This window comes from Saimiri boliviensis, chromosome 8 (genome assembly GCF_048565385.1).
Source record: "Saimiri boliviensis isolate mSaiBol1 chromosome 8, mSaiBol1.pri, whole genome shotgun sequence".
In the NCBI taxonomy this organism is placed as follows: Eukaryota; Metazoa; Chordata; class Mammalia; order Primates; family Cebidae; genus Saimiri; species Saimiri boliviensis.
The window spans coordinates 90,998,662-91,011,349 of record NC_133456.1 but is presented as its reverse complement, the minus strand read 5'-3'; the positions used below and the strand labels follow the sequence as shown (position 1 = coordinate 91,011,349).

General features: G+C 39.0%; 1 protein-coding gene across 14 annotated transcripts in view; it reads left to right on the top strand.

The window, feature by feature from the left end:
- The window catches only part of ITPR1 (inositol 1,4,5-trisphosphate receptor type 1), a 353,358-nt gene extending 342,321 nt beyond the window's left edge, over positions 1-11,037 (top strand). For all 14 annotated transcript variants that reach the window (XM_074404869.1, XM_074404867.1, XM_039478545.2 and 11 more), the window contains 2 exons: positions 153-314; positions 9,691-11,037. In XM_074404869.1, coding sequence (XP_074260970.1) covers positions 153-314; positions 9,691-9,777 — 249 coding nt within the window. In that variant the 3' untranslated portion in view covers positions 9,778-11,037. The remainder of the gene's footprint in view (positions 1-152; positions 315-9,690) is intronic.
- Positions 11,038-12,688: the final 1,651 nt, after the last annotated feature.

Sequence of the window (12,688 nt, the reverse complement as noted above, 5' to 3'; positions counted from 1 at the left end):
AATGAAAATACATAGCAGACTAGTTCTGCAATAGACAGAGGTAACCTAATGAGAGTCAGCTTAGGAAACATGGCACGGTAAGCTGGCCTTTGTTGTTTTTTACCTCTAAAAGTGACTCCGTCTCTCTCTTTTTTTTTTAATGTGAATTCTAGGAAAGAAACCTTGACTGGTTCCCCAGGATGAGAGCCATGTCATTGGTCAGCAGTGATTCTGAAGGAGAACAGAATGAGCTGAGGAACCTGCAGGAGAAGCTGGAGTCCACCATGAAACTTGTCACAAACCTGTCCGGCCAGCTGTCGGAATTAAAGGATCAGGTAAAGAAAGGAGATCCCAGTCCCCGCCCCCCCCATCCCCACTCCCACTCACCCCCACTATCATCACAGCATATCTGATGAGGAAAGATCAGTAGTGCTTATGTCACAACGTGGATGCGCCTCACCTAGATGGAAAAGGGAATCGGCCTGCAGAGGACAAACCCACTCACTCCTTCCGTCTCCTCGACCCAACCGCTTTCACTGCCCTTTTGCAAGATAAGGTCACGGTGCTACTTTCAGTGCTGCTCGGGACATGGTTTTAATAGGAAAAACAAAAGCAAAAAAAAATGGGAAAATACAGGCTACTTCAGTGAAGTCCTGTCCAAAAACCACTATGCATAAAGCTGTACTTTTTTACTTTATGCACTGGTGGAAGATTAAAAGCTGTTTCTTCCTAGCGCTCAGACTTGTCATATCTTCACCCCAGATATTTAAATTCAGCGTCCTGGACTAAACCATGGTCACAGAAAAGCCCTTTTGGTTTCATTCCTTTCTCAGTGGCTTATTGAGTGACTATCATAGTACAAGAATTGTATCAGGTGTCAGGGATAAAACAGTGAACAATACAGACATACTCCTGATCTCTCAGGGCTTAACTGTCTACAGAAATAATGCCCGCATCCTGCTTCCTCTCCGCAACCTAAGTGCTTTGCCTTTATCGTATGGATAGGAAACAGGATGCGGGTGGTCTTGCGGGCAAAATTTAAACGGGAAACAGGGCGTTTCCCATTTAAAATAAGTTGTAGGGGACATATTTATATCAAATCCTTTGTGCTCTTTTTCCCTGCCCTTTTGACTCCATTGAAATTAACATGCCACAGTCACCAGATGGTTATCTAGTGATAGAATGCAGCTGTGTGCTAAGGCCTTGTACCCTGGGTGGTGAGCAGACTCTGATTGGTATTATTAGTGCTTTTCCATAAGTAACTGGGATAATCATGTTCCAGTCAGCATTTTATATGAGTTTTTGAAAACTCTTTAATCAACTCCATGGACAAGATTATAATGTTGCACAGCAATAGGCACGGGCCATGTCTGCACTGGAGGTAAGTTGCAAGGTATACCCACAGGTGATTTATCCCTCTTATAAATACCGTAACTAATGAAGACCACATCTAGAATACTCTTACTGGAGATGCTTTACGGAGCATCTTTAATAATCATACTTTGAATTATGTTAATATTTCTTTTAAAACTAAATTATTCCAAACTGTGCCCTAAGATACCATTTGGCCTCAAGTTTTCTTTTGTCTCTATTAAGATGCAAATAAAAAAGACTAATAAGAAAAGAAAGCCCTATTTATGAAGGCTGTCTATAGCTCTGAGCTTGGTAATGACATAAAATGAGTAATAACCTAAATAAGTAAAACAAATGAAGATGTAACTAACTAGATTACTTTGCTTAATACTCACGTTTTACCCCCACTGTGGAACACCTGGCAAGTGTTCTGCAGGCCTAAACTGACTCAGGAGGACACTGATGGCGACAGCTGCTCTGGCACCTCCCCCAACCCCCCACTGAGGTGAACTTCTTTACACATCCTGCAAGCTTTAGTTAGATTCTTCTCCCATTTGAGATGTTTAAATTAGGTGCCAAAAAATCTTACAGACACTGAGCTAATACTTCAATAGAAGAACAGTTCAGTTCCCCATAAAATCTGGTGCCATTTTCCAAAGAAGCAGAGGATCTTTGTTTCACGCCTTTGGTACTGGAATTGCAACAGTGAGGCATTCTAGCTCTCATGTGCCCATGCAGCCGGCATTCATTCTTGCTGACTCATTACTGCTTCTCATTGTCATACTTGGAAGCTTTTGGGGGGGTATGTTTCGGTTGATCTGAGAAACTGGGTATTACCAATTTACTAGAGAGTTTAAAATGTATCTGAAACTATTAATGGGCATTCTCTGGTGGCAAAACCAAGCAACACCTCCCTACGCTACCTGTCCTTTCAGAGCTAAGAATCTGTTGTTTTTGTTCACATAGAGTGATTCTGAATCTGCTTCAGTGCACACCTTGCAAACCAGTGAGCCTAGTCAAAGGAGTGGTTTGAGCTGAGGAATTAGAGTGAAGAATACGAGTATATGTATTCTCCTATACGAAGGTATAGGAGAGTACCTGAGGCTTCAGATGTCACCTCACCTCATTCCCTTATTTTTTGATGAGGATACCAAAGGAGTCCAGAAGGCTCTTAGGCATGGCCAGGGCAGGAGCTCCTGATCACCCAATCTGGATTGTGTGTGTGTGTGTTTTCATTTGCTTTGTTTTGTTATGTGCTGTACTGTTTGCCTTTCATGGTTGACTGTTTAAATTCTTACTCTAAAAAAAAAAAAGCTTACAGTTTCAGAAGCCACGTTGCATCATACACTTAAATGGTATGGAGGATCCATTCATTGTCATTTGATACAACTCAGCACAGTAGAGACCTGGCATTTCTAAAATCCAATATAAGATTATTTTGGTTAAGCCAAAGTTTTAGTTTAAACAAAATATGTAAAATTTGATTACATATTGGACTAAGGTTCATTAAGTGACATTAAAACCAGTATGGTTTAAACTGCTTGATTCCAGCCTTTTATGCATTTTTTATTTTGAAGTTGCCAGTTGGAACCACTCTTTAGAAAGCCCTTCCCCTGTGAATGAATTTGAAATTGAACTGGTTTTTTCTTGGAATATATTATAAGTTAAAAAGAAGCACGAGAAACCAGTAGTACATTCTCAAGTGCTTTTACCAGGATTGAGCTACTCAAGTTTTAAGGTATCCAGAATTACAGGAAAGTTTCTGCATAGTTTTCTTTTTTCCTTTTGGAGGGGGCAGGAGGATTTGCATCTTTCCAAAGGAACTAGTCAGTGTTTTTTTTTTTTTTTTTTTTTTTTTTGATTATGTAACTTCCTACAAACCTTTAATGCATTTAAGAATCAACTTGTTGAATAGATTTGAATTTTATTAAGATTGGTTATAGCAATCATAAAGGTTTAAAACCCCTTTATGTGCAAAACATATTAAAAAGTCATGCAGATATGTTAGGGAGCTGCTCTTTCTTAAATAGTAATTGTGAGAATTCTTGCTCTCTGGGGGAAAATTTTTTGAATTAAAAAATAAAAGCCCCACGAATGACTAATGAACAAGAAACCTTGTGATATTTTTTAAAACAGCTATGAAAGAGTACCATTCATGAGTAAAAGTGCTAGAAAACACAAAAATTGCTCCATTACTTAGTTTTTCGGGTTTTTTTTTTTAGATTTTATGATTCAATGACAGCTTAAATGTAGATGACTCTGGTCTTAATCGATTTTTACTGTTATTTTCCTCTTTAGTTGTTTTGTTAATCTACTGATTTGAGGGGAAAAATTTCTTGTGAGGATATTAGTAAAATTATGGTGAGTGGTGTCACTTCTTCTATTATTGCCAAGAATGGTTTGTTAGGATTGCCGTTCTAAGTATTACTTAATGATGCATCTCATCTTCAAGTATCCCCTCCCAAGAGATTCTGAAAACTAAATGTGACTCTCTTACATTCTTATTCCAAGGAGGAGAACTAATGTAAGAATCTAAAATGTTTTTTGCATGTTTTCTTCATAATGCAAAAAAGCAAATCCTAAGAAGGGCTAACTTTCTTGAAAATGTGACTGGCTTCCTATAGGATGGCGACCATTGTTTTTTGTTGCTAGGAATACAAGAAGTGCTTGAAAAATCAGATTAGCATGTTACAGCGTTTGGCATTTTTCATGCAAGAGGGTAATCTTGCTAACATGAACTGCTTAAGGACAGAAGGAATAACAAAAGATTAGAATAACTGCCCAAAGTTGGAAAATGGAATATTGAACAACCCTTCCTGCATCTGTGCTCTTTACACTGTGCTGGGACACAAAAGAGGACTAAGTCAACATCCGCCCTCTAGATCCAGGATCTAGCAAGGAGGACAAAGAAGTAGACCTCTAGCAATCTGATACAGTATGAGTGACTTGAGGCGTGAATAGTTTCATGGAGCACAAAGAAGTAGATAGGTGGTGGTCCCGTGTGAGGTTTGAAGTGAAGGATGAGTTTAGCTTCGGTAATCTTAAAGCAAGTAACTTCTGAGCTGGCAGAGAAATGCAGTAGGGGGCTTCCCAGGAAAGGAATCAGCATGAGCAACGGCATGAAAATGCATGGCATACTCAAGGAGTGGCAGTATGTTCTGGTTAATTCTGTTCCTTCTTTTAGCCCACATGTATGAAACACCTGTTTGCCAGGTGTAGCATTAGGTACTGGGGCTACAAAGATGAATAGATCCTATTCTCTGCCTTCAAGAACTAAAAGTCTAGAGTGGGAGACAGATAAATTATAATTAAACATGGTGAGTGTGTAACCAAGCTATGAACACATTGCTCTGGGAATGAAGAAAAGGGAGTGATTTGTTCATCTGATCTTCAGGAGAGGATTGGAGTGATTACCGCAGAAGTCTTCTCAGAAGTGGTAATGTAGGAGCTTGGTTTCAAAGCATCAGAAAGAGTTGGCCAGGTAAAAGAGAGAGGAACAGAGCATTAGGATCGACTCTAAGAATCTAAATGGTATCTCTACATTAATGTTAAATCAACATAATTGTATTCAAGGGATGCTTTAGTTTCATTTCTCAGTATTTGAGGCTCATCATTCTGAGCATGACTGATTTTATAAGGCTGTAGAAAGTAATTGTGATTGAGTTTCCTGGCTGTTTAGAATCTGAGTAACCAAGACCTTACTGTCACATGAAATCAGCTTTTCAAAGACTATTAAGATGTGTTATAAACCAGAAATGTTGGCATTTGTGTGCTGTCAGTGAACTTTCCTTCCTGTGCCAGCCTTTAATCGTTTAGAGGCCAGACCGGTAGATTAAAATTTGCCTATTTCTACTGTATCCTTCGTGTTTTCATGAAAGTCTTTTAGATGTTTGGCTGCATCTGACTTGTAAAGCTACACTGTTCTTTGCTTCTTGTTTAGATGAGTCAAAAGGAGGAATGCTGAAATTCAAGCTACTTTCTACATTTGTAGAGATGTGAAGAACAGCATTGCTGCAACTGTTTATCCTCAAATACATGGGAATTTTGAGATTTGGGGTTTTGTTTTTGTTTTGAGACTGAGTCTCCCTGTGTCATCCAGGCTGGAGTGCAGTGGCACAATCTTGGCTCACTACAGCCTCCGCCTCCGAGGTTTAAGTGATTCTCCTGCTTCAGGCTCCTGAGTAGCTAGGATTACAGGCATGTGCCACCACACCCAGCTAATTTTTTTATTTTTAATGTAGACATGGTTTTGCCATGTTGGCCAGGCTGCCGAACTCCTGGCCTCAAGTATCTGCCTCCCGAGGTGCCGAGATTACAGGCATGAGCCACTGTGTCCAGCCATTTTGAGGATTTTTAAATGTACTATAAATGAGACATCTTATACTACTCAACATAGATGTTTCAGTATTAGAATTTTTAATATCGTTACCTTAGATTTTTTTTTTAATTCAAGAGTCAGTTTTGTTTCAGATGTCAAGAGAGACTATTATCTGACAAAAATGCTAAGGATAGACTTTGGTCATTATATTTGTTTTGATATAGGTAAGAGTAGCAGACAATAATGATGCCTTGTATAGATATACTGATAGTATGTGTGAACGTATGTAGGTGGGGTAGGCGTGTAAGTAGATAGGTAGAATTGAACTAATAAAACCAGAAATTATGTGAGAATATGAACTAAGAGGCTGGGGAAACCTAAGGGGCCAGAATTGTTGGCCTCAGTTTCTTATAGGTAAGGTAGTGTCCTTGGGGGTTTTGAGGGATTTTTTTTCAGTTCCCTTCTAATTGTCATTGGATGATGCCTGCTACTAAAAGACCAAACGCTTCAGCAGTTGCCTAATTCCTTCTTATTTAGCAGTCACTTAAATGGCAGTGATGTTGACTTAAATAGCATCCATTCTGTCTAAAAGGCCATGGTTTATTGAAACATCAGTCAAATGTGTGCCTACTGTATGCTCAGTTGCAGATAATCTTATCCAAGAGTTTCCCTCATTTGAGAAAAAATATATGCACACAAATTATTTTTTAAAAAGTGTGCAGGTACATACTCAGTGATCTTGGCCAGTTTTGGAGATGATGGGTGAAAAACCTCTTCTAGAGCAGTGGTTCTCATCGACATCATCTGGGAAATGGTTAGTGATGCAGATTGATGGGAGCTACCCCAGACCTACCAAGTCAGAAACTCTGTTTCTGATCTGTATTTGAACAAACTTTCTGGATGATTCTGCTGCATGCTTAACTTTTAAGAACCATTCTTCTAGGGAAACAGAAAAGAACATTAGATGTGTAGCTGGTACTTAAAATAATCAGCAGTATGACTACCTGAGCAAAGATTTGGCCACTAACCCACATCAGTAGGAGCCTTAAGGTTAGGGAGGAAGGGTGGGTAATAGGATCACTATCTTAAAAAGACAAATGAATAGGGCTGCTAACTGAGGTATCAGGTCACAGCTGTGGAAGTGATAAGGAAGCCAGGCCACCAACTGAAGACCCTTTGCTATAAAGTTTCAGAGCCTTCTTCAAGTTTAAGAGAAAGACTGACAAATTGAAAAGTCAAGGAGAGCTGATTAACAAACAGGGATGAAAATATGTATATAGAAAAGGTCATCTCAAATACAAGTAGTTATTTAAAGCAAAATTACAGAGGGGGGGAAAGTCTTAATGGCCAACTTTGACATTCAACTTTGAGTTCAAAGATTTCAGTAGCTTTAATATAAGCTTTGAGTAAAAGTATCCTTCAGTAAGGGTTGAGCACACCAAGATTTATTTATTTATTTTTTCCAAAACAAGATCTCAGTTGCCCAGGCTGGAGTGCAGTGGCATCATTACTGCTCACTGCAGCCTCCACCTCCCAGGCTCAAGTGATCCTCCCACTCAGCTTCCCAAGCAGCTGGGACTACAGGCGCACACCACCATGCCTAGCTATTTTTTTTTCCTTCTGTAGCGATGGGGTTTTGCTATGTTGCCCAGGCTGGTCTTGAACTCCTGGGCTCTAGCAGTCTGCCCACCTCGCCTCCCGAAGTGCTGGGATTACAGGCGTGAGTCCACCACGCCTGGCTGAGCACACTGAGATTTCTAAATCAAATTGAACACTTGAGATTATCCAAATTTAGCTAAGTTGTAGTGGATTCCCTCTCAAAGTTACCTGCCAAGGGAAGGGTTGTGGGAGAAAAATCTGAACTAAACATCTGAACTATCGGGAAGTAAGATAAATGAATTACTGGAATTTTAACCTAATTGTGAATTTATTTCATGTGTCATATTAGGTTCTCCTTCCTCAGCTGAATCTGTGGGTACAGTGTAGTATGTAACACTTCCTTTAAAGATGTCACTCACCTAAGGAAACTTCAGAGGCTAGCTGGAATTTCCTAATGCAGCTTTTTATAAAAAGCTTTATTGGGGTCAGGAACGGTGGCTCACGCTTGTAATCCTAGTACTTTGGGAGGCCAACGTGGGCAGATCACCTGAGGTCTGTAGTTTGAGACCAGCCTGACCAACATGGAGAAACCGTGTGTCTACTAAAAATACAAAATTAGCTGGGCATGGTGGCGCATGCCTGTAATTCTTCCTGAGGCAGGAGAATCGCTTGAACCCAGGAGGCTGAGGTTGCGATGAGCAGAGATTGTGCCATTGCACTCCATCCTGGTGAACGAGAGCAAAACTCTGTCTCAAAAAAAAAAAAAAAAGGTTTTATTGGCCAGGTGCAGTGGCTCACACCTGTAATCCCAGCACTCTGGGAGGCCAAGGCAGGCAAATCACAAGATCAGGAGATCAAGACCATCCTGGCTAACACAGTGAAACGCTGTCTTTACTAAAAATACAAAAAATTATAATGGCATGGTGGCATGAGCCTGTAACCCCAGCTAGGCGGGAGACTGAGGAAGGAAAATTGCTTGAACCCAGTAGGTGGAGGTTGCAGTGAGCCGAAATCACGCCACTGCACTCCAACTTTGGCGACAGAACGAGACTCCAAAAAAAAAAAAAAAAAACTTTATTAAAAGCTACCTTTTGGAAATACTCAGTCCTTGTAAATCTTCTCATCTAAATTATAACAGAAAAAGCATTTCCACAGGAGCCTAAAAATAGTATTTTGATTTGAGAGGATAATGCTAGTTTTGAAGAAGAAAAAATAACCACATTAAAATTGTACCTAGGTAAATTAGTCTTGTTTTATGTTCTCTCCAGATATTTTGTACCAGAAATTAGTTCAAGTAAAAAGTGAGATTAAAGCATCTACTATGTGACAGATGCTGTGCTAGGAAATTTACATATAGCCTCTCAATTCTCCACCAATGAGCTAGGAATTATCATCCTGATTGTATGGATGGAAAAACAGACTTTGATAAGTAAAATGACAAAACCATTAGAAAGTAGGTCTGATTTCAAAGCCTTTATTCTTTTTACCCTAATTTCTCTACAGTTTTAGGAAGCTAAAAACATAGGACTAGGACCTTAAGGCACTTGTAAATTACACAACAATTATATCTAACATATATATTTCATGTAGCCTTTTTATCTCAGTTGACTTGAATCCTCAGCCTTAAATCCAAAACTAAGACTAACTGGGTTAAGAAAAGTCTTAATGCATAGGCAGAATTAAGTATGCCCTAAAATACCTAGAACAGATCCAGAGACCCATCAACAGGGTAATATATTTAGTTCAGCAACCAAATGAATAGAATCAACCTCTTCTTTGGGGTTTCCAAAGCACTTTTTCATTTGAACTACTCTTAGGCAATGGTCTCTTCTCAGTATCTGCTGGGAGGGGTGGGGGTAAGAAATAGATCCCATGAATGGCCACAGCATAATTGAATCATTCTGGACCTCAGAGAGATTTGAGAACAGTTCTCCTTTTCCTAGTTGTGCTAGGTAATTTTTTCTCTTTCACCAACTACTCAAGAGTCATTGAAGAGAAAAATCAGGACCCACTCAAAGAGTATGGACATAAACCCTCCCTATCAAACCTAGGATTCTAAACACTGCTTTTCTTGATAGTGTGGCGTGTTGTTACTATCGTACAAAGCCGCCATTTTCCAATGAGTCTTCAAATCATTTGGAAATGGATTTGGGAAACAACAAAGAATCCTGTGCTTTCATTATTTTTTCGCTTCTTTATGAAACAAGTAGCAAGCAATACTTCTGAATGTTACATTGCATGACTAGGCCACAGAATTTCCAATTCTGCCTAAGAAGATGCCCTTTTTGAAGTGCTGTGTGTTTGATACAGTGATGGTACACTATTTGTAGAAAGTGGGTTTCAGTATAAACCATAACCACAGAGGTAAATCTATGGTTCAGTATGCGATTTGACGTGCAGGAAGTATCTGGGTCTAATGATGAAACTTTTTAACTTTCCAGATGACAGAACAAAGGAAGCAGAAACAAAGAATTGGTCTTCTAGGACATCCTCCTCACATGAATGTCAACCCACAACAACCAGCATAAGCAAATGAAAGAAAGGAATTGTATTTACCTTTTATAATTATTATTAGTGTGGGTATGGCTAATGAGTTCTGATTCACCCATGAAGGTTACATTTATGCCGAATACATTTGTAAATACTCAGTTTTCTACTGTATGTATATGATTGCTACTCTAAAGGTTTGGATATATGTATTGTAATTAGAATTGTTGGCATGATGACATTTCATTTGTGCCAAAAATATTAAAAATGCCTTTTGTGGAAGGACTAACAGAAAGCACCTGATTTGCACTTGAACCAGATTATAGATTTAAAAGTATATGACATGTATTTTGTATTTAAAACTAGAATAGACAGTATTTATGTTTTTTATAAAACTGTGCAATACGAATTATGCAATCACAATAAATTTGTAACTCTCGAGTATTCTAAAGGGAGTGCACAACTTTGAAGCTGGTGTGTTAATACTATGTAATAAATGGTTAAATATCAAATGATGCTGCTGCCAAAATTAATAGTGAGTTTCAGGCCCTGGGCATTTTGTACCATGTAATTATCCTATGGTGATGCCATTTCTCGTTGTTAGTGGCAGTAGTGCCTCCGTCTCATAGTGATAATGCTCCAAGTCTATGAACTGTTAAATCAGCATTCATTTTAAGAAAAGCAACTTTAGTTTCAAAGATACTTTTAAGCTTCTAAAATGATCACTTAAACTTTCTTTAAATAAGAGAGCCAAATTAGAGGCTCATACTTTAGCTTGTGAAGAAGATAATGAATTTTTTAAAGGGAACTTTTTATGCAGTGTTCAGGATAAATGCATACTGCTGGCCAATCAGTATCATCTCTTAGGTAAATTCTGATGTCACGTTATTAAGAGATGAATAATTGATGGTTTCTAGATTATCTAGTCCCAACAATAGAGGGTTTTTTTGCTTCATCTGAACCATGCTACAGTAGCTAAGAAGTATTAAAACTATATACATCCATATAAAGATGAAATATGAACTGTCTCATTAGAAGTCATAGTTGAACACGGACATGTTATTCTTCTGAAAGAGCCACATTTTGGTTTTATTTCTTTGTCACGTGATTTCTTTTCTTGATGGATGAAACGTATGAAAGGAAACTTTTATATCTGTTGCCTAGTTTTGTACATGGATCTCATTTTACAAGAGAATCTCTCTGCAAAATAAGTTTAAAAATGCATTGAAAGCAGAGTTCTGAACTGAGTAAAGTTTGTAAATGCATATATAAAAATATTTAATAAATGATGCAGAATAATATACAGTGGCTGGCTGGTGGCTTTCATTTGGCATTTGTGACTTAACTGCTATTCCCATTATATACTTGCTTTAGGATCAGTTTGAAGTACAATTGGTTTAACAGGTTAATTCAGAAAATGTTTACCTGATTATTAAAACCATTTGCTGTTGTTACGACAACTCTGAGGAGAACTATTAGAACAAACATTTGGGAGTATTTAGTACAACATTCATTCATTCTTCTGGATTATTGACTGCCAGCCAGGCTGCTGGGAGCGCCCTACTAAATTTTCTGTCTCTTCTGCTTTCACTGGGGGATCTTAAATTTGCTGTATGCAATGTGGAAGTATTGCCAACAGTTGAAGTTTGTTTTAGTTCATGCCCGGTGGTTAGGGTCCTTCAGCAGAGTGTGAAATGTTTTTACAGAGCCACCTCGCCTGTCCAATGTATTAAAATCTGTTCCCTACTCAAAGCAGTGCTTGCGCTGGGTGCTCTTTTTGACATGAATTTTCTCTATGCTTTGGTAAATAATACCACCCAATGTTGGGAACTGGGTCAGGATTAAATTCTAGTTAAATGGCTCGTTTTATAACTAATGCTTCCACTTTATACATTTGATAACTTAAAAACAATGTTTTTCCAGTCAGTACAGCCTGTCTCCACAAAATTTTTCCATCGTAAGGCAAGCCCAAGACAGATACCTACTTTTATCTGTAAGCAAAATGGCAATCTCTGCTAACCCCCACAACGCACACGTCAGCCAGCAAGAACTTGCTTTTCCCCTGGGCTTTCTCTTTGATCTCTCACACTGCCCAACACGATGTGGCAGTGTGTGTGGTTTGTCTCTCAAGTCCCATCCAGTTCATTGGAAAGTTCTGCTTTGACATGCCAAGTTGCAGCTTTTACAGGTTTGTCATGTTCCGTTTGAATCCTGTCACTTAAGATATAAATCTTTATTCAATGTGCCAGCTTCAGCAAAAAATAAATGAACTTGGAATGCCACCTCACCCTCCATGCAGTAGATCCTACCCTTGCAATTTGGGTGTGAACACTAAAGCTAGTACAATTGAAACATACAATTTGAAGTTAAAACTCCGGTGGCCTTTGATGTGTAATTGTAATTCTGCCTACTTTCTTCACATTGTGCCTTTCCAACACCTCTATTTCAAGGATCAAGGTCCAAGTCACCTTCAAAGTTACCTCCCCAGATGAGGAATTAGTGTCATCAGGGTGAAAGTACGGTAGTACTCGCTAATATGCGAGAGAGCCATGTTATTTAATTAAGCCATTTTATTTAATATTAAAAGTTTGCTATAGCACCAATTCACATTTCAAGTATTTGTAATTCCCAAACTAAACCATTTGTTAAAGGGTCTGGGAAATTCCATTCCACTTCTCTAACATTTATGGGATTTTACCCTTTTCATACCCCTAAAATTGTGTAGTGATTACCCTGTTTCTCTCTACAAATAAAGCTTCCACTCTTTTTGCTGTAGTCCTAAAGGTCTAAATCAGGCATCCCCCAACTTTTTACACAGGGGGCCAGTTCACTGTCCCTCAGACCGTTGGAGGGCCGCCACATACTGTGCTCCTCTCACTGACCACCAATGAAAGAGGTGCCCCTTCCTGAAGTGCAGCGGGGGGCCGGATAACTGGCCTCAGGGGGCCGCAT